Here is a 23,223-nt window from a genome sequence, read left to right on the forward strand (position 1 = left end):
TTCACGTTTAATCTTCGATCAAAAATTTAGATTTTGAACAGATTGAAAGCTGCAAAAGAAGGCTAAGAAAACACGCAGCTTTCTGCAAATACTGAAAGACCAGCATAATATTAGTGACGAGTACATTCTGAAAACAACCAAAGAAGCGCTCATGACAAAACACTAAAAGAATACATACCAAAACACCCGGATGTGTTGCTTAGAGGACCGATGTTAGAATAGCTTGTTGTGTTTTTATGGAAATTGTTATTGTCATTGTTTTGTCAGGTAATGGACTTTTATTCTTTTAGAATCAGAGCGGTTTTGTTTTTAAAATATTAGCTTTGATTATTTGTCAATTGGATATCCTATTTAGCCTTTTTTTTCAATATATAATTTGAGATTAGCATTTGTTAAATGATTGCCAGTCTTACTCGGTTTCAACTACTTATCCTGTGTTTGTGTAAGCTTAGTTTTGATAATTGCGATTTAGGAAGTTATACCTTGTCCTGTTTTTGCCTGTTTTTGTTTTTATTTTGTTTTGTATTATTATGGGCCACTTGGATTGTGTTGTGTTTAATTAATGGTGAATATATTTAGCATCTCATAATAAGGTGCTACGTTATTTTATAATGCTATTATTTAATTTAATTTTTTGGTTATTTAATTTCTACCTATTTGAAATTATTTTAATGTTTTTTTCAGAGATTTTCTTTCCTTGTTATAATATATTTCAGGTTTTATATTTGTATTTTACACTTTTTTTTTTATATATAGATAATAAAATATTCTTTCTAATTTATTTTGTTCGGTAGGTGCAGGCCGAAATATTTTTAAAGTGTACGCGGAGAATGTAAAAATATAATTATTTCGTTCTCAAAAGCAGAAATCTTAACAGGACAGTTCCTTTTTTAAAATTACCTTTACAGAAATATTGCAATTCTAGTCACAGAAATCAATTGAAATCCAAATGCTTCCATAAACAAACTGTGTAAACAATACATGGTATTTAAATTAGTATTTAGCAACCATGCAAGTTTATGGATTACGGCTGATCTATGCGACAACCAAGAAATAAAACTAAGGAATTTCAATTGAACTTTAGAAATCGTAAGAAACCTTTTTTTAAGGCTTTTTCATTGAAAATTTATGAAAAATTTATTATCCATGTTGTTCATAATACTTAATACCAAGAGTTATGTACCCAGGTTTTTATATGGTTTTGTATGTATATTTTCCGTTTGAATAATTTTGTAATCAAGGTTAAGGAGGTTTTCTAATAATTATTATGTTAAACCATTTGAAATTTTAGCTTTTATCAATTTTTTTGATTACATTCAACTAGTTAAAGATCTGTTATTCAATTTTTATAAAAGTATTCTAAATTTCCACTTGTTACTGTTTCATATAGCTATTAGAGAAACATTTTAAAAACAGGTTTCGCTTTTTCCTCTGGGCAACATAAGTTTTTAACATGCTGTGCTTTCAGTTCAAATATTATATAAAACGTTAAACAATATTATTAAGTCAATGATTGTAGCTGAAGAGATGGAATCTTTTTGACAAGCATAGAAGCTTTTGATTATTATCTCCAATAAAATTGAATCTAACAAAATAATTGGAGTCATCACTATTTATTAAATCCAGAGATTAGAGCTTCCGTAATTTCCTGTTATAGAAGTATTTTAACCCAATTAATTCAGTGTCAGATTCTTATACGCGTTTTTTCTTTTATAAGAAATGTGTTTGTAAGAAACTAGTACAAGAAGCCCTAAAATCTTAAGAAACTATTAGTACTGAGTTACTTTTCGATAATAGACTTATTTTGTTTAGAGTTTGAGGAAAAATTCCTAATTTGTGTTCTGTTCAGGAACAAATCTGAGGATTATATTACATTTAATGATATTGAATTGCAAAAAAGTACCCTTAAAGTAAGAAATTTTTTAGCCTATTTGCTTGGTTTCTGATAAAAAAAAAACAAAAAATTAAAAACAAAATATTTAAAGGTAAAAATAGTTTACTTGCAGATATCAGTGTCAGTTATAAAGTTCTATTATTACGAACGTTTATTTCTTCGTTCTTTATAACGGATAATTTTACAAAAATATTCCTCAAAAACCGTCTTAAAAAACCGCCTGCCACATAATTACAATTATTTGATTTTCACCGAAAAAAAACTGTTAAAGTTATTAGCTCTATAGCGTCATTTAACATTTTAGCACATTTTGCAATTGAATTACATGATTGGATGTCAGATAAGGCCAATTAATGATACTGTTGCAAATATATATATATATATATATATATATATATATATATATATATATATATATATATATATATATATATACAGTGAGAAGTATAAAAGTGACTATAAGGATATCAAAAGATTTTGATGTAGACAAGCATGTAACTTATATATTGACCTTGATTTGCTTTAACAACCAGTGGTGCATTGTTAATAACAGCTGATATAACTCATAAAGTTTTTGCTTCTCCATAATATATACTAAGTCTAGTTTGTATTGTTATGGTAAATGTAATGTTAAAAGAATAATCAAACATTTTCATAATGCAATAAATGAATAGGATAGAAAGACAGTAGTTCGTATATATTTTAAGGTAGTGTACTATTTTCCAAATGCCACAAGAATGACAAAACATGTAACAAGTTTGTGAGTAAAATACCATTATAATCCTAAAGTTACTTTTAATGATAGTAATGATCGTCCTATTGATAATAGCCTGGTGGAAAAAAACTATTAGAGTATGTTCAAAAAACTTTAGTCAACTAGACCAATAAATAAATGGCTTTTTCTAATATTGTTTCTTTATTATTTTTACTTTTTTATTCTATTTTTTCTCTAATTGAAGCATCAAATTTGTTCATGACCGTCAACAGTTCAAAACTAATAACAACAAGATTAAAACATAATTATCTCTTTTCGGTTATATATAGATGCATTTAAAATGTCTTCTATTGATCAGTTAAACAGAAAGAAAAAATTTTAACTCAAGACAAAATCGATTTTACAGAACGATTATTATAAATTACCGCCATTAAAGAAACGTGCAAGGCGGAAACTTGTTTCTAGAAAGGAATAAAAATTTATACGTAGCTAAGTTTATACTAACCTATCAACAGCATAAGTCATAATGATAATAATTTTTAATGAGTTTTAAATAATAAAATTACATGCTTCTATAAATTACTTGCTAATATAACGACGAAATATTTTCATGGTCAGTGCATAACATTTTACTAAAATCACTTCATGATCTGAAAGATAAGAACTTTCTTAAGTTGATATTTTTATTTACAGATTAAAATGTAATTTTGATATAAGTATGTATTTTTATAGTAATATATGGTGTTTTTAACAATGCCAAAAACTGCTTTAGTGGTTGGCTGTGCACATAACGTTTCCATTGAGAAATATAGTTAAAAACAACAGTGACGAGTTTTTAGAAGTTTGACTGGTCTGAGTTATTTACCTTTTTTTGGTCTTGAAATAAGAAGATTTTTATCTAGATACAATTATGCCGTTTACAAAAAGTTCATATCAACAACGACGTCGTAGATATATTCAAAAAGAACACAAGAAATTACTGGAATCCTCATTTGTACCTTTAGACAGTATACTCAATATTAGAATCTTAGGAGGAGATAATAGTTCATCTTATGAGAATGAAAGGACATTTGAGGAATATTCTGAACATATTGAGTGTTTTTTTTCTGACAATGAATACTCTGATATCCGCGAGCTTAATGAGTACGAACATAACTCAACTTTGAAGAAAGATTTGTCTGCATGTTTTAATATTTGATCAGGTTTAAGTATAGTGTAAATAGTTAAACAAATCTCTTTAATAGCCAAAATTTATACAAGAGGAAAGATCAAGAATTGCTCTTGAGCTAAGCCCTAAGAAAGTTAGACGAAGTTATCAATAATGGTATGTCAAAAAGTAGAATAATATCGATGGCTAAACTCCAACACCACGTATCTAAAGAATCACAACTTTTCAGGAGAGCCAAAAAACGTGATATTTTTCAAAAAAACCACAGAAATAAAAAAATAAAAAAACGTCAAATTGTTTAATTCTTTTGTTTCTTTATTTAAAATGTTGATTTGATTAAAATAAGTTTTTACTTTGAAATATGGGCAATTTTCTAAGATACGTGGAATTGACCTAAAGAGTTGTCTGAGATAAGTGTTGTTTAAGAGGGTAAGTCAATAATAAAACTGAATGGTCTAAAATGAAAAAGGATACAATTTATAAACTAAAGGCATATAAAACTGAATTAAGGCAGTCTTTTAAAAAATAGTAGCGTTAAACAGTTACATAACCCCATATATCTTCTTTGGTGTTATATTGGGTAACTTTAAGCGTCCTCAGACACCTCCAGTTGTCTTCACAAAATTATGTCTTGTAAGGAAGGGAGTCATAAAAGTGATGGAAATCCTCTGGGATGACATACTTCAAGTCTTGTAAATGTTTCCATTTGGCGTATGGAAGTGGAATCCTTTCCTTAAATAGTTGTATAGGTGACTCATCTTAATTAACTTTGATTGGTTCTCTGGGCAAATCCACAAAACTTCCATCAAAAGATAATTGGTATTGAAGCGTTCCTGTGGGTAGGTACTGGAAACAGCGAACATCAACGACACATGGATCACCCTTCTTTCTTTCTGGACGAACTGAGTCGTAATAGCTTATATTAGAGAAACCTTTAAAAAAGTCATATTTCAAATATGCAGCTTCATAAGGGAAGGGAGTTTGTCGGGCCTCCTTGGTATATTTTACATACTCAAATGGTAGGTACACATCCTTCCCTTAATTTATTTTTCAATCCTCGCATGTATTGAACCTCCCTCCATTTGCCCATGCCCTTTCACTTGGTATTTCTGAGTTATATTGATATTATTTTGGACGGCAAAGTGAAGAAGGGTATTTGATACAAATTGGTTACGATTTTGATTTGTGCAACCATCTGTGTATACTACAATGGGGCGGCAAGGAGATAGACAATGTTCCTTCAAATAATCAACCAAACAAGAGCCAAATGTGTAGGCCGATAAATCCTCCTCTACTTCTGAAAACCAGTAACATTTGCAATGTCTATTAGCTAAGTTATAAACAGTACAATTATGCGAACATAACTTGGTCTTATAATACATGGCACTAGCCTTTGTCATGGGGGTTAACTTAACAGAATCCGTGTCTGCCGTCAAGCAATATATTTCACCATCAGCTGCCTTCTGTTTGTCCCGTTCTTTTTCAGCTCGAGCCCTATTTTTCTCAGTAATATGCTGATCGTAGTCTTCCTTTGAAACATGGCCTGCTTTGAATGTGTAACAAGTATCACACTGATCCTCTTTGGGAACAAAGAGGGATAAATTCTTTTCTTCAAAAAGTTGCATAAATATAGTAAGGGATCCATACGGTTTATTGTGAGAAATGCGAAAGTCTTTGTATGATCTATACAAATCACTTTTTGTATCCCGTAATGGTTCGAAATATATTTTCGACGTGGATGCTCTGCAATAATGAGATTGGACTTTTCTTAAACTTTCAAACCATTCAGAAAAGATCTTTTTCTTTTGTGGTATTTTTTTCTCTCTACATCCACATTGTTAAATGATATCTTTTAGTAGAATAGCACCATCTTCTTGTTCTGAATGCTGTGTTTCCTTGTCATCTGGAGACACAACTGTACTTGATGCCCAATTTTGAACCATCCATTCTTTCATACCAAGGGTATTCAAGAACGTCTGTTTCCAAACAGGTTTTAAATCACCAGTAGTAGGACTTAAGTAGTATCTAAATGAACCAGACCCCCTGCTTATTTTGTCTATAACAGTTTTCTGTTGAACATCAATTTTTTTCACGTGGTTGCGGATGTAAACTTGTTTTTCTTTCCAAGATAGCTGCCAAAAAAATTTGAATAAATCATGTCTCATCTCTTCTAATATTCTTCTAAGCTAGTAATCAATTAACTTAACTGCATTACAGTTAACAAATTAAACAATAATTACCTGAAATGAACCAGCTGGTTAATATTGTCACATGTTTTCAATGTAAACAATTCATGATACGTGGTGTTAGAATTCAGTTTTGCCAACTAACAAGATACAGGAAACAAATTTGCCTAATTCAAACACTTTTCCCGGTATTATTTAACATAAGTGTTGTTAGAATCAGGTGTAGATTGGCCATAGTTTCTTATTCACTACTAAACTCAAAACACCCAAATTTTGAGATACGTGGTGTTGGAGTTTAGCCATCGATATGTGACTTTTTAGTTGTTTATCTGTCGAAGTAAAATTTTCTTTAATACCTGAATTTTTATTTTAATTCTAGCTTGTTTAACTGTTAATTTGCATGTATTAAGTTTTTTTGTAAATACAGTATTGCAAGGTAGTTTATTTACAATGCAAACTATTTTTGTTAGGATTCCAGCCTCTTTTGCTGCTGCCTGATTCTATTAAAAAAGTTAACGCTGATATAAAAAGTAAGCTTTCAAAAATATTAAGCCAACTACTGGAAGTGAATAAAATAACAAATGATATGCTCTTTTGGGGTTCGTTTTTATTCATTCCTCTCTTTTGTGTTTGCATAATGTTGGCGGTCAGTGATGTATCTAGAAGTTATTTAGGGACACAGGTAAAAAGAGTTTCAGCTTATATTTTGAGGACCTTTTTTTTAAACAAAAAATAAACAGTCAGCGCACAGCTGTATGGATATTTGTAACAAAAAAATCATTTTACCAAAAAACAATATTTGCAGAAAAAAAAGGTCCTTGATTTCTGAATTTGAGAATCAGTGCCTAAATACTTTGAATGCTATCAAAACAGTCTAAATTACCCTCTAAAAGGAACTTATATATGAATTATATTTATTTTAACTGATTTGATCTGGAGTTATGACAGAATAGTTTTGGTGCCCAAACCGGTATACCAGTGTCATACTCAGCCTGGACATGTCGTTAGGGGTTATGTACCCAAAAAATGTGAGGATTAATTAATAAATAACTAATAGGTTTTTTTGCTATTTGGTTTCATGTGCTAAATAATAACTTTGAGGTAGCTACTGACCTTTTTTTACATATACACAATTATTTATAGAGGTGCAACATCTTATTCTCAAAGAGCTGGCTGTAATAAAATTTATTTTAAAGGAGCTTGTAGAAGTGAAATTTCATGCAACTGAGGTGAAGTTGCTAGAATCAGTTGACCAATTGGTAGAACTTAATAATAAACTAAATGACAAATCAAAATGTAATATATTGACATGATCTAATTATCTTGTTTTATTTTGGGTTATTTGAAGGTAGCTCAGGTTTAACTCTATATGTTGTATAGAAAAATAAATTGAATATATTAGTTTATATTATATTAATTTTAGCTTGATAGTTTGAAAATAGTTGGTAACAAAGAGCCAAGAGAGCATGTTTTCATGATCATGGAGAGGTAAATGATAGTTCTAATCTAATTTCAGTTAATCAGAAATTTAATTAAGTAGCAGCAAAAAACAAATAATTTTGACCATTTGGCTAACAGTTACTTGTAACTTAAAAATAATAAAATTTTTGAGTAACTTTCTGTAGGTATTTAAATTAGTATCTAGATGCAAAAGTAATTTTGTTTGGGGTTTAAATTTAATGATTATAAAACTTTGTAATTTATAGTTCATTCAAATAGTTTGTTTCATGTATTCAAATATGCAATTTCATTAACATATTCAAATATATGTCAGTTTATTGTAGAAATATCTGTCAGGTTATTTTCCAATCAGCTACAATCTAAATTAAATTGAAAAGGCAATGGGGAAAAAATAAGTCTCGAAAACCTAGTAAATATCTGGAGTGTTTTACAAGGTATAGTTTTAATATGTGTATATAACTACTCACTGAATTAAAAATGTGCTCTTCAGCTCATTTTTGTGCCATACTAGTATTTTTGTCTCCATCACCTTTCTTTATCTATACGAAAATAAATAATGTTGAATATTTTAAAATTTTTTTGTTTTGACAGATTCCTGTGAATACAATCGAGGATCGTAAAAGATCTAGAAAAATCCGTAACTGATGTTTTGCAAAATGCTCCTGCTCGTAACCAGAAAAAAAAGGAGTTTAATACTGGTAAATTGGTGATAAATTTTTTTTTAAATCAATAAAATTATATTTTCAAATTAACTATTATTATTACTATTATTATTATTATTATATATTATATCTTCTTCAGATAATTGAAGATAAAGAGAAAAAAAACTGCTTAACAAGGTTACTTTTTACCCAAAAGACGTGTTATATCTCATATCTTTGATGTTTTTATGAAATTTGGCAACAAGCCGAGTGAAAATTTGTATGTATTTCATGTAAACAGATTTTTTAATCATTCTACATGTCTTTTAGAGCATAAGTGCATTTATTTACATGCTATTACATTATATTTTAGATAGCGATACCGTGGAACAGAGAGTTGGTGGACTCAATACACAATTATAGTTTTTTATTGTAAATATTTGTTTTATAATCTTGGTAAATAAATTTCAACAACTTGAACCTAATTGTTTCTTTACTTGTGTAATTTTTTAAAGACTTACTAATCTTAACTCAGTTGGCAAGAAAATATCTAAAATGCATCTAATATACATGTAAAAACTAATCTAAAAGATATCTGAATTCACATCGTAAATGAACGCTAAATAGATGTCTATCTTATAGATGTCTTTTAGATGCATTTTATTTGATAAAGGAACATCTTTTTAGATGCATAAAAAATGTGCAATATACGTCTATTTTATTAATTTTTTTATCGAATAAAGTGCATCTAAAAGACGTCTATAAAATAGATGTCTATTTAGCGTTCATTCACGACGTGAATTCAGACATCTTTTAGACCAGTTCTCAGATGCATATTAGATGAATTTTAGATATCTTTTTGCCTCCTGGGTCAATAATTTAATGCCAGAGACTATGTTCATCTTAGTACCAGTGTTTTCCAGACATTAAACATTCGACTGCCATCTACTTCATGTAAAAGTAAAAAGTCAATTTTGATTTATAATAAGTCTAAAAATAGACCAAATAACAGTAGAGTTTGAAAACTAGTTGCTGTGAAGGGATATTTAATTGGTTGTAAATGTGCCAGCATAACATATTATATTTATTGAGTGTTTCACATTCGATTCCTGAAGAAGATGTAATTAGCTTGGGACAAAACAAATAATAATACATTTTTGTTGTTTATTTTACTAAAGAATGAAAAAAAAGCGATTCGCCTTAATAATAGCCAAGCGCAAAATGTTACGTTTTCATTTTTCTTTTTTCAACAAGTGATCAAGTGTAAAGCTACTTGCTAAAAAGACCCTTTTTTTAACTTAGCTGATTTTTAACTCCCATTGAAAGTGCTAGTCGTGGACAAGTTGATGAATATTTTTTTAAGCAAATGCGGTGAATTTTTTGAAAAAAAAAGTCTCAGTAAACCCTTCTACGTTGTTGTTTTTATGAGCAAAACCCTATAATTTTTTTAGAATTAATTTTCTTGCTTTAAGTCAATATATCTAAAACAGAGTAATCACACACTAAATCACTTATATTTAACTTTTGAAATTTCATAATTTATAAAAGAATAATATCACTTATCAATTTAATCCATCAAATGTCAATGTAATCAGGAGCCTCATGTATTAGACCATGAGGCTCTTGATTACATTGACATTTGATGGATTAAATTGTCATTTATAAATATAGCAATGTAGCAACTAAAAAATTTCAGGTGATATAGTCGAATGGCTAATTAAAAGTTGTTGCTGAAACGTTGTCCTTGAATTTCGCTGCAGATTGTAATTCCGTTGCGGAAAGCGCTAGAACATTTAATGACGTTATGAAGTTGATAGTTTTAATAGTGTTTTTACCAGTGAAAATCAAAGAATGGTAAATATATGTTTGCGGTTATTTATGACGATTTTTTAAGGATCTTTTACGAAAAGTATACGGTATAAAAGGAACGAGAAAATTTGTAAAGGATGGTTTTTGTTAGGAGAGACGATTTTTATGATTTATTGATTAGAAGATTATTATGATTTATTGATTTGTTTGTTGCAAAAAAAACTGCACCGATATTCAATCATAAGAAGCTGCCTGGTTTACAGCCATATTCACAAATATGCTTACTTGTCTTGAGAACCGGCAAAAAAATTTCGTCGGAGCAATCACTGTAAACATATCAATATCTATATGAAACATTCCCGTTTGAAATAAAAAGTTTGAACAATTTAGAAACACCTGTAAAAAAAACTTAAAATATTACTAAGATTTTAAATGAAAAACATAGAATTTAATGAAGTATTTTTAAATAAAGTAAGCTTTTGCGAATTTTTTTTTTGCAATCTTTATGTAGACTTTATTGCCTGGTTGCATAAAAAACTGTTTAAAGTGATTATTTTAGTGCATGAGCAAAATGCTTTATTACCTGAACAAATTATTTCTTTTCAAACTAGATATTTTCTCTTGCAACAAAACAATTTAGCTAGAGAACTTTGTCTTTACTATATGTCAAAAGATGACTCATCCTGTTTTAGCTGGTAAAACAATGAATAACTCTGCGTTTATCAAGACTTAAAAAAATTCACTGTGTTAAGTTTACATGAAAGTACTCTCAGACTATTCAGTTGATAGATAATAGTTAGGAGGACTGGCCACAAAATTAGGAGATAAAGCAAGACTTACTTATCTTTCTGTAATAGATTAAGGGGTGTGGCTAATTAAGTTTGGTCTAACATATTTTAAAAGTTTTCCATTTTATCATATGTTAAATGACTTCCTTTATTTAACATAATATCACATAATTGACAGAAAATAAAAACATGTAAAAAGCATATATCTGTTTCCAAAACATATTTAAAGTATCTGTAAAACATCAAAATTTTCAAAATAAGATTACGATCATAAGAAGTAAATTACTCGCAGCTTCAAACTACTCATAGCTTCCGAAGCTGTTTTTTTGTCTTAAGTAGAAATAAGATCAATTTTTAAAAAGCACAGATCTCAAATGTCAGTTTTCTAAAAAATAGATATGTGTAAAATGGTATAACACTTTGTTTTTGGGGGAACTTATAATCGAGCAAGTAGGTACTAAAATGAAATGTGACCCTTGAGTTTCTGTTTATAAATATATTATTGGAGTAAAATATAAGTAACTAGAAAGCTCTTTTGAGCGAAAATTATTCATGAAAATGCATTTATGCTCAAAGCATAGTTGATCAATTTTCAAACCCTAAACAATGCTAAATTTTGATATTAAGTCAGCTTCATTTATTAAACACCCACTCAAGTCCCCAAATAGCAAATAAAAAAAAGCAAATATTAAAGTTATCTTTGGAAGTAAAACTGAAACTTCATTAACAATTTTACTTTCCTGATAAAGAAGCCATAACGCATCTTTTAATGATCAAACAAAACTTGCAAAATCTGTTAAAGAATTGCAAACTTTACTTTGACGTTTCAAAATGCCACCTTGAAAGTAGCAAACAATCTTCCAATTAATCATTCATTTCAACTTATATACTGGCTTATTAAAGTTTTTAATAAGTCTAAATTAACCAAGTACTTAAGAAACCAACTTCAAAAAGCTTTCTTCTTTTATAAACTTTGGTCTTAGAGTTAAGATTATAAGTTTTTGAATATACAGCAAAAGTTCACCCAATTACCTCTGGTGTCTAATGTTTTTTAAAAAATATTTAGAATAAGGCTAAAATTATATAGAACAGTCAGTAAATTGACTTTAACACACCTAGAAAAATCAAATTAATAACAAATATTGTCGTTGGCTAGAAATATGAGAATTACGCAAGAGGTAATTGTTCATTTATCAGAGATGTTTAATTTTAAAAAGAGTATCAATACAGACTGGAAGTTTAAGAATTAGAGTAGAATTACTCTGAGCAGTTAATTAATCTAATTAGAAATATCAAACTTAAAACAAATATTGACACAGGTTAAAATTTGGAGAATTAGGCAAGACAGAATCAACATTTTACAAAGGTGGTCAATCATAAAAGGAAAATTGATACTGGCTGGAAGTTTGAGAATTTTTTGATATTAAACAAACAAAGCAAAAAAAATAAAATAAAATAAAAAATAATGAGAAAAATTTAACATAAGCCTTAAAGATTTAAACATAAACATTTTTAATGCCTCTAACTACCTGAACAAATAATGTTTGTGTTGCATTCTTGAGTCTCATTAAAAAGACCATTACAGGGACCAAGCTCATTATTGCAAGATCTAAAACGAGAGGTGGTAGGACGGTTGTGCTCAAGCCAGCAAGAAGCAGAACAAGCACTCCAAGTACTCCATTCATTAAAAGTACCTACAAATATGATTTTTACATGGAATTTAAAGCGTTTTAAAACATAACTATTAGTGTTACAAAGCAAAAGTCGTAATTATTTAAATATAAATTAATTATAAAATAAATAAATGATAAAATACAAAAGAACAAATATATATTAAATTAATCTTTAACTTTAAAAGTATTGAAATAAAACATAGATAGCTTAATCAAAGTGAGTTGTAAAGAAATAAACCTTTAACCTATAAAAATGGCTTAAACCTTGTTACACCGCAAATCTTAAAACAGTGATGACAAAAGAAATAATTATTTTAACAGTAAAATAAGGAGAGGAAAATAAAGCACAAACAATGACTTTGCTAAAACTTAATATGTAAAAAAGAATAATAACGCATAAAGCAACAAAATAAACAAAAATATAATACAACTTACTGCAATTGAAGTTGCAAACCTTAAGTTGAAAATTTGGACCTCCACAATCTTCTTGGACAAAAGAGGTGTAGTAATTTAAACAAATACGAAACCGTTTCTGAAATCCAAAGGCTCCACAGTAAACAGAGCACATACTCCATTCTTCCCATTCAGACCATTGCCCTCTGGCTATAAAACAAACAGTAATTTTATCAAAAGTTTAAAAATATAGTTTATTACTTCAATGCGAATTATTTTATTTAAGAAAAGTTTGTTCAAAAATAAGCAAAGTCCAACTGAAAGTGTTCATTTATAGAAAACAAAGTTTCATTTTAAAAATGAAATCATAATATCTTTATCTTTTAATGAGATTGAAAATTTGAAAATAAGTACATCAGTACTCATATAATTTACTAATTAAATACTTAATAATAAAAATTAATTATAATTAGAGTAATATTTAAAAATAGTTTTTTTAAAAAAGTAATTTTTTAATACACTCAAGTATTGAACAAAATCAAAGAAGATGATAACTAGGATTTGCTTTGAGCAATTTTTGGATTACTTTTAGACATAAGCAGTCGAACAAGTTTCATTTATCTTAATTAATATTATGATATTTTTATTATGTAATATATATATTTGTAATGTAAAAAATGATAATTAACACTTGCTTCTACGATCTACAAAGTTAAAACTGAAGAAAGGAGTTAATAGTTTTACCGGGTACAAAAGTTAGCTAAAATTTGTTTTAAAAACTTCTTCAGATTCTTACGATTCAAATTAAAATGTTTGTAAAATCTAATTATAATATTTATAATAAATATGAAAATATGGCTCGAGATATTGCACAAGAATAATTGCAATGTAAATGTAAGAATAAAAACGTTCAATATATATATTTAAGCAGGTAAAAATAGATAAAATATATATTTAAGGAGGTAAAAACAGATAAGGAAAAATCTTTTCTTACTTTCACAAAAATTGAATAAAGCAAATAGACTTTCAGGAACGGGTGTTGATAGTTCTGAAAAACTTTCCGCAAACTGATATGATAATATTTCTGAATTGTTTATAACATATTTCGACATCCTCTGAATATCAGATATATTTACTGAAGAACCAACTGCTCCAATATATAATAGCGCTTCATCTTTAACAAATGCTTCAGTTTGAAATCTAATGTTCATATCTTGTTCAACATCTTCATGACCATTTGTAAGAAACAAAACAACTGGCAACACATTTAGCCTCTGGCAACCCTTGTAAGCTTCTCTTGCTTTTAACAAGGCATCATTAATTGCTGTTGCACCATTTTTCTTTGACAAATTATCAAGTGTTGCAATTACCTGCGTTTTGGTGGAAAGTTGACCACAAGGAGAAGTTATTTCAGAAGATGCACCAAAGTTTACGAGAGCAAATTGAACATTAGGATTTAAACCAAGTTCTGAGTAAGCAATAAATTCTTTAAAAAAAATTTTTTCTTTGGCCCATTGATTATCAAACAATGATGCTGACACTCGAGATGAAGAATCCAGTACCATAATAAAACTGATGTTTAAATTAGAGCAAGATTTAACTGTAAAAAAAAAAAAGAAATATTGCATACACATTAAAAAAATCACAGGCTGCAGAAGAAAACACCATATATTTTAATGAAATAAAACTTTCATTTATTTTTTTTATAAACATATCCTAATAACCTATTAGGCAGGAGTCTGTATTACAAGGTTCATAACTTATCATATCTTCATCCCTACACTGATATGCAGATAGGTCATTGTTAAGGCAATAATCTCGAGTTCGAAAGCGTACTGGGTTTGAGTTTGATACTTTGCATGATGCAGAACAAGAGCTCCACCCTGACCAATCAGCTATTTTGTATACTAAGTCAAATAGTTTTATAAACAAAAAGTTTTAATCACATAACACAAAGAAAGAAAAAAAAATAACAAATGTTAAAACGACATTTAATTGATAACTCATTAAATATTCCGTATTTTTTAATATTGTAAACTTATTGAGATACCAACCTGGATAAGCAAACTCTTGATTACAAGCAATAGTTTCAAAAACCATTATGTTTTGACATAGGTTTGCAGGCGAACATGTTCGAGTTCGTTTACGGATAGGATTGCTTTCATTAGATGTTTTAGAACATTCACCAAATGGAGACCATTCGGAAATTTCCGCTACAAAGATAGTCATAAATATACTTTGTTACAATCAAACTTAGTTCTCTTATGCTGGAGAAAACTTTAAATTTTAGTTTGATTTCTAAAGAAAACAGATTTTTTACTGTAGCACCATAAAACACTTCTCGCTTAACATTTCTAAAACAGCTTACGTTTAAAACAAAAAAGAAACAAACTCTAAGTTTAATAAACATTTTATGTTATCAAATCTCTTTTAATGCTGTTTCATTTAATGAAACAGCATTATCGAATACGGATAAACAAACTTCGTTGGGTAAACATTTAAAGGTCCATAAAAATAATATCTGAAATTCTTTTTTTTTTAAATTTGTTAATGCAATTTAAAACTATTAAATTTTTGCTTCTTTTAAAAATATTTTTACTTAAATATTACTTAATCAATAAAATATATACGACAAAAGTTCAGAAATAAAAACTTCAACTAACTAACTTTGTTTTTAACTAACCCTACACAGCTGCTCAACTTACCCCGCTGGGGTAGGTTGAGCAGCTCGGTAAACTTTAGGAAATATTTTCTCAAACAAATCTAAAAACCCTCTTTTTTTTCTTAGGCAATTTTTATCAGATAAAATTATCTTTTTAATAAAGAAAAATTTATGGAAATCAGACGCACCGTTCAAGATATCTATTAGATTAAGTAAAATTTGCTCAACTAGCCCCGCCCTACCCTATTTTTATTTAGAGAATTTGTATTATTTGATATTCTCTCATTATTCTAACATACACTCTTACACACGATGTCAACATTCAAGTCATACACAATGCAGGCCAAAAGTTTCCGGACACTTGATATTTTTACATAAAAAGCTAAAATCTATCCTGTATTATTAAATTAATCAATAATACTAATTTATAATACTTAAACTTATTAATTTTAAGTGTTTATGTAAGTTTGAGGTCAGTAATTGGGTATTACTGACCTCAAACTTACATAAATAAGTTTGTTTTTTTAATTGTTTATTTTAACTTGATATATAGCGTTACATTACTCTTAAGAATTTGGTCTTGTTAAAGTTATTTATTTGTTGAAATATGAAGTAAATATTTGTAGTAAATGATAGCCGACTAAACGATTAAGAATATTTAGTTTTGTTTAGTTTTCATTTGGTATTAATGACGGTTGCATTAAAAAATCTTCAAAACAATTTTGAAATTCTATAATTCGACTATTTAATTAAAAGCATGGGTAAAAAACCTTCTTTAACGGTTGCAAAACGTTCTGAAATAATTACATTACATAAAGAAAGTTATTCAGTTCGTAAAATTTGCAAAAAATCAAAAGTTGCCAGAAGTACTTTACAAGATACTATCAAACGATGGAAAGAAACAGGTATTTTTGAAGAAAAAAAAGATCTGGTAGACCACAGAAGACAACGAAAGCAGAAGATAATAGTATAATATTGATGAGTAAAAGAAATCAAAGACTTACGGCACCGGAAACAACTTCAGGCTTTAATAGGAGTCATTCAAAATCTTTTTCATTAACCACTACGAAACGACGTCTTAGACAAGCAGGACTTTCTGGTCTCATTGCGGTCAGGAAACCGTTGCTACGGATTGGAAATAAAAAGAAAAAGTTACAATGGGCTATAGACCACCAAAATTGGACAAAAGAAGACTGGAGAAAAGTACTATGGACCGACGAGTCCAAACTTGAACTGTTTGGGCAAAGACATAGAATTTACATCAGAAAAACAACAAAAGAAAAAATAATCCCAGAGTGTTTAGTGCCGACAATCAAGCATGGTGGTGGGTCAGTTATGGTATGGGGATGTTTTTCTTCTGCTGGTGTAAGTGACCTAGTTAAAATTGATGGTATTATGAAAAAAGAACAATATGAAACAATTCTAGAAATTAATGCTATACCTTCTGGCTTAAGAACTATTGGTCGTGGTTTTGTTTTTATGCAGGACAATGACCCTAAACACACCTCAAAATTATGTAAGAACTATATAAAGGAACAAGAGGATAAATGGTGCCCTCAAAAACATGACCTGGCCAGCCCAATCACAAGATTTGAACCCAATAGAGTTACTGAGAGAAGAATTGGACAGCAAGGTTAGACAAAAATGCCCAAATTCCAAAGAGCACCTGTGGCAGATATTAGAAGAATCCTGGTTTTCAACTACATCCGAAATGATAAATAAATTAATAAATAGGATGCCACGGATCGCAAAAAAAGTGATAAAAACTCATGAGTTATTTTTGACGAAAAGACAGTTTAATAATTATAGTGTTGTTAGTATTTTTTTTATTTCATTTTTGTCTTTTTTTTTTCTTAAATAGTAACTATATGCATCTTTTATAAAATAAATATATTTGAACTTTTTTGAAATAATTACGGGAGTTTTAATTAAAAAATTAAACAAAATCCAAGTGTCCGGAAGCTTTTGGCCTACAGTGTATATATGTATATATATATATATATATATATATATATATATATATATATATATATATATATATATATATATATATATATATATATATATATATTAGTGTTGTTACGACTTTGAAATCATTCGACTGTCGACTAAATTGATTAATATATTTTTCAAAGTCGACCAAAATTGACTAATACATTTTTAAAATCGACAAAGTCGACTAAAATTCAATTTAGTCGAAATATTTGAGTAAAATTTTTCATTAAACAGTTAAAGCAAAAAATTAACAAAAAACGTAATAAATAGTTGTCGCGTAGATAGGAGGGGGCAGATGGGGTGGCTAAAATTTTTTTAGGGTAGCAGATTTATAAAACTTTTTTGCATCCTTAACTGAGTACCATAACACATTATTTAACACTTTGTTTTAAAAAGCATCAGCTGGTTACTATATTGTGAAAAAGAAAACATTAATGAAGTAGTGGTACATGCAGTAAGCTAAGAGTTAATGTGATACAGCAAATTAGGTTCAATGCTAAGATATTTTGTTTAAATTACAAAAAACAGTTATGAATGATATTCTCACGCATCGCTCAATCTTTGTAAATAACTTATCTTTACAAGATAAACTACTTATAAAGATATCTCTTTACTAATTGATTAGCATCATAACAATATTAGAGATTGATAAAGTTAAATCAAATGAAAAAATTTAAATAAGGATTTTAGGATGATTACTCGACTAAATCGACTTTTAGTCGATTAAGAGGAAACCCATAGTCGATTAAATCGACCATTCGAATTTTCAAAGTCGTCTAATTTCGACTTTCGACTCGTCAACTTTTAGTCGATTTAGTCGAAGTTGATAACAACACTAATATATACATTGAATAAATTAAAACGAGCGAGTTTTTTGTATGTGACCGCAAATTTTATAAAAAGTTTGGTGGTAATAAAATAGATGCTCGATTTTTATTTTTAGCATGATGTTTGCAATTGTTAACTCAAAGCCTTTGAAAATAAAAATAATTAAAAAAAACAGCTAGTAAAAATAAGTCTGTTGTTGAACTTGTCATGAATAGCAACACGCCCGAAGTAATTGCTAAAAAGTTGAACAAGCCTTTGAATACTTTCAGCACAGTGATTAAACTTTTTCAAATAGTTAATTAATCAAGGGTCAAATTTCTCGGAATCCAGTACATTAAAAATGGCTAAAGAGTTATCCATCAGTGAGCAAACCATGAAATCTGTTAAGGAAGAATCTGAAGGCTGAGCCAAGAGCTAGAATAAAGAAACACTTGGTTTCTCCAAGTGTTAGCAAAAAAAGATTTGAAAGATCAAAGAAACTTCTGAGTCTTCTAAAGAAGAGACCAATAATCATTCAATTGTCAGATGAGAAATTGTTTATTGTTGATTCTGTCTCATACAGCAGAACCAACTGTTTTATTAGTCATCAATTAGTCCAGGCAGTCCCACAGCAACCACGGCTTCAATTATGATGCCCATTTCTTCAGATGGCCTCAAAATGCCTCCAGTTTTCTTCAAATCTGGCCAGAAAGTTGAGATTATTGAGTACTTTCAAATCCTCGAGGACCATGTCAAACCCTGAATTACCCACTATTCTCCAGATAACAGTGTTGTTTTACAGCAGGATGAAGCATCTCCACATAAATTCCAGAAGAGCTAGAGGTGGCTCCAAGAGAACCTGCCAAAACACTGCTTAAAAAGAGTTATGGTCCCTGGGTCTTCTGGTTTCTCACCCCAAAAAGGACTGGGAAAAGAACCCAAAGACTTTATCTAAACCAACTCTTCCAGGTTTAGGAGTCAACTTGAAGATGTAATTAATGCTGAGGAAAGATATGTTAAATAAAAATATGGTAAATGTAATTCTAATTTCTTTATTTACATTGTTTCTCTTTACAAAAAAAAAAAATAATGAAAAGTATCAATAAAGCTATATTGAAAGCTGCATATTATATTTCCGTACTAAGTCACCACTTAAGTGAATAGTCATACCATTTTAGGGTGTGCCATAAAGTTTTAAGGATGCAGGGCTTACTTTTGAAAACTTTTCTCTCTAGCTTATGCCACAATAGCTTAGTAGGGTTGATGCCAGGGTCTTGCTGACGTCATGTTATTATTTGTAGAGCCTTTCTTTTGTGCAAACTATTTGATTAAAAATTTGCATACTAAATCCCAAAGTTTTGACTTGCTGTGTGGCAGGAATGTAAAATTTTTACCGATAAAGTATACTTGATGGCATTAAGTTTTAATGCATTTTTAAAAGTGATGATCTTTCTGCAACGCATCGTGAATTTATTGCAAAAATGAGGTTAATCTTCGAAACTTCTGACAAAAAAAAGTTTTGTTTGTCCAAATACATCCGACTTAGTCAGTCGATAACAATCATTTACTGTCTTGTAGAGTCAAGTTTTAATATGATATCAAAAATGATCTTAAAATTTGTATTTTCTCGAGTATCTAACTATGAAATGTAGATTTTAGTTGCTTCTTTACTATACGGACAGAAATACACTGTCCTTTAAATGAATGGGGAATCTAAAGCCAAATGCTATTCTACGAGACAAAAGTGTTTAAAAAAAATTATGAGACAGTTTTAACTTAAAAAACTTTATTAAGTATATTATTTGCTAATAAATATGGAGTGTATTTTGCTTTCTTCCAACTTTCATGACTCTTTTTTTATAGATTTTTGAGTGAATTCAAAACAGTATGAAAGTAGTAACGTTTCAAAACAAAGGAAACTTTTATTTAAACACCTATTATCATAGTTGCTCATTTCAAATCTCTACTTTAACTAAAGAAGACGTAGTAGCTTCTTAAATTAGTATTTTATGTTACATAAAACACTTTGGTTATTTAATAGAAATTCACAACAAAACTTTATCCGAAAGATAGCAGAAGACATGTAATGAATGATTGTTTTCAAACAAAAAATCATTCTAATTTATAATGCAGGAACAAGACCAAGTTAATTATATAAAAAGTGTAAAATGTCACAAGCGGTTGTAAGTTATTGAAAAAAAATCAAAAGAATATTTGAAACTGAACATATAGGTGGATGACCGAAGAAAAATACTCCTCATACTGTTCATTAAATAACTTGGTACATGAAGAAGAATCCTTTTGATCTCTCTCAGAGAAACAATATGCATATTGAAACTCAATGTTTCAGAAAATAGTGAATGGTGGCATTTGAATAATGCAGAGTTGCATATAATTAGCGTGCAGCAAGAAAACTATTCATATTGATAAAGGACCAAAAAGCACATTTGGAGTTTGGAGAGGTTTACAGAAATGGGACGGTAAAATAGTGGAGACAATTATTACGGCTGGATAAGTCAATTTAAAAGCTGAAAGGTTCATATGGTAAAAGAAAATGTGAGACGAACGGTTAGCAAACCATAAAAAAAAGTGTACACTATTAGAACTGTGAAACATGATAGTGGCAAAGAAAGGATGTTTTTGGAGTGTTTTTTAGGGTTTTCTGGATTGGAACTATTTGATTGTATAAAAGGTATGATGGACAAATACATGCATAATCAAATTCTTGAGGATTAAATGTTACCTTTTGCAGATCAAAGTATGCCTCAACAGTGAGTCCAACAGGACAATGATCCCAAACGCGCGTCATAGCTCAATGAATGATGATTTGATACAAATGAAATTACTATATTGCAATAGCATGCAAACCAAACCTAAACCCTATTAAGTATATTTACATAGTAGGTTCAGAAATGCTGAAAAATTTTATTAGAAACTTCAAACTATCAAATCATGAATAGAGCAATGCCTCTACCATGTACCTAGGCAATTAAAAACAACGTATATGCCAATGACTAATCTAGTATGCTTTTAATAATATACAGTTAAGTTTTCCATTAGTTTTGGAGTTGAAAAGAGGAATATCTTTTTTCTTTCTATAATGAATATCTTTTTTCTTTTTGTATTGAAAAGTCAATAAATTTGAATATTAAACATGAAGTTAATACTTTATCCTCATATTTTATTTAAATAAATGTGTTTTTGTATTGAAATCAAAGTAGTCGGTAATGTAAAAGGATGTTTTTATAAATTTCAAAATATATTTCCTTAGATAAGGTGAATAGAGTATTTCAAAATTCTGAATGACTGTTTATATAAATTAAGATACCATCAGCCTTTTAATTTCTACTGGGTGATCAGACCAAGTGTAGAGAAGTTTTTATTTGCAAAAATAAAGAAAATGATTTTGATTTTTTGAATAAATAAAGTACAATGCTATACAGATATGAATGACAAGTTAATGTTTGATATAACCATTACTACTTTTTTTAATTTCTCTGAAACTAGATAACATGTAGCGCGGATGGTTTCTGGTTAAGTTTTGTTCGCTTAACGCCTTAATTTAGCTTTCAGCGATGTTACACTTTGGTAAGAGGATAAACATGAATTGCTTTTCAAAATAATCTAACTAAAAAGTTCCGTGAGAGTTAAATTTAGTGAAGAAGGTGGCCATAATTCCCCAGAATCCTGTTATTTTTTTCTCGTAGCAATCTTAAAAACATTTGCAGCATGAGATGGGGCTCCTTCTTGTTGTGGGGTCATAACAGTTACATAAAGGTCCTTGTGATCCAAAGAATCAATTCCAATTTAAAACATATTCGTTTATATTTACCCCCTCTTCAATAAAGATATGGGGTAATTTTTCACCTGTTGAGGTCACTTCTGCTAAAACCATTATAGATTATAGTTTTCAGCGCTGATAAGGGATTCTCTCATTCACTTTATGTCTTTTCTTCGCTGTAGATAAATGCGGTCGTTCTTATTATTGCGAATTGCTTGTGCTTAAGTGCCATTCTTAAGCTTATCCTAAAGAAGCATTGTTCACACAACCGTTTTGCTTTGATGGTTTGTGAAAGAAGTTGAGATAAGCTCTTTATGAATGCTGAAAGATTTTGATTAATTTTAGTATACTTCGCATCCTGAAATTGCTAAAATTCGCTACTGAAATCAATATTTTGCTTCTTTTTGGATTTTTCCTAAATTTTCCTCGTGTGTTTTTAATAAGGCAAAGTGTTACGGTTTTTGATTTGATATAGCTCTTACCTAGGGAAGAACCGAACAAATGTCTCTAAAATGTTTTAAGATTTAATAGACAACTGATTGGCTAATACGAGGCTTTAAAATCTTTAAAATTTCACTTGACAATTTAAAGTTTGTAACAGCTTAAAAACGGCTGCATTATTTTCTCAGATTGAAAAGTTTTTTCATAAATTTGGTCAGTAAAGCATATATAAACCTTGAACATAACTCTTAACTTTTGTTTAAAAATAAAAATAAAAATAGAATCTCATAACAGTAAAATAATATACATTAAATAGTGTCTACAAAATGGTCTAATCACTCTGTATTATGCACTTTAATACCGTAATATATGCAACCAAAATTATTGATGAAAAAACTAAACATGTGAAGATTTGCAGTGTGACAAAAGTTTCAAATACATAACTAATACCACATACTAAATTTACTCATACATACATTTTTTATAACAGCTAACTAAAATAGTTTAGATCATATTTGCAGACCGCATACTTAAAATAGTTATCTAAGTTGCAAAAAAAATTAAAAACAGTTGTCCAAAAATTAAGAGAAAATGACTGATAGAAAAGAAAAAAATTTGAAATAAAAATTTTGAAAGAACTTACGCGAACATGGCAAATCTGCGTTACATTCTTGCTCTTCACTGCTCAAACCAATACAGGTAAAAACACGACAGTTGCAAGATCTTGTGCGATAAGTTTTTGGAGAAGTACCATTATTATTGCAACTAGCAGAACAAGGAGACCAATTACTCCACTCATTATATCCACC

General features: G+C 29.1%; 1 protein-coding gene and 1 long non-coding RNA gene across 2 annotated transcripts in view; both read right to left on the bottom strand.

The window, feature by feature from the left end:
• LOC149884250 (uncharacterized) overlaps positions 1-23,223 on the bottom strand; it is a 124,810-nt gene that overhangs the window by 77,597 nt on the left and 23,990 nt on the right. The window lies entirely within an intron of this gene.
• Positions 1-23,223, bottom strand: part of LOC149884256 (uncharacterized) — a gene marked incomplete at its 5' end in the record, with an annotated part of 50,485 nt that overhangs the window by 26,984 nt on the left and 278 nt on the right. Inside the window, 6 exons of the mRNA XM_090098729.1 lie at positions 12,192-12,356; positions 12,771-12,938; positions 13,723-14,328; positions 14,453-14,635; positions 14,783-14,941; positions 23,058-23,222. Coding sequence (XP_089954855.1) covers positions 12,192-12,356; positions 12,771-12,938; positions 13,723-14,328; positions 14,453-14,635; positions 14,783-14,941; positions 23,058-23,222 — 1,446 coding nt within the window. The remainder of the gene's footprint in view (positions 1-12,191; positions 12,357-12,770; positions 12,939-13,722; positions 14,329-14,452; positions 14,636-14,782; positions 14,942-23,057; position 23,223) is intronic.

This window comes from Hydra viridissima, unplaced genomic scaffold, assembly GCF_058129835.1.
Source record: "Hydra viridissima isolate aposymbiotic clone 2 unplaced genomic scaffold, HvirCarnegie_v1 scaffold_9, whole genome shotgun sequence".
Lineage (NCBI taxonomy): Eukaryota > Metazoa > Cnidaria > Hydrozoa > Anthoathecata > Hydridae > Hydra > Hydra viridissima.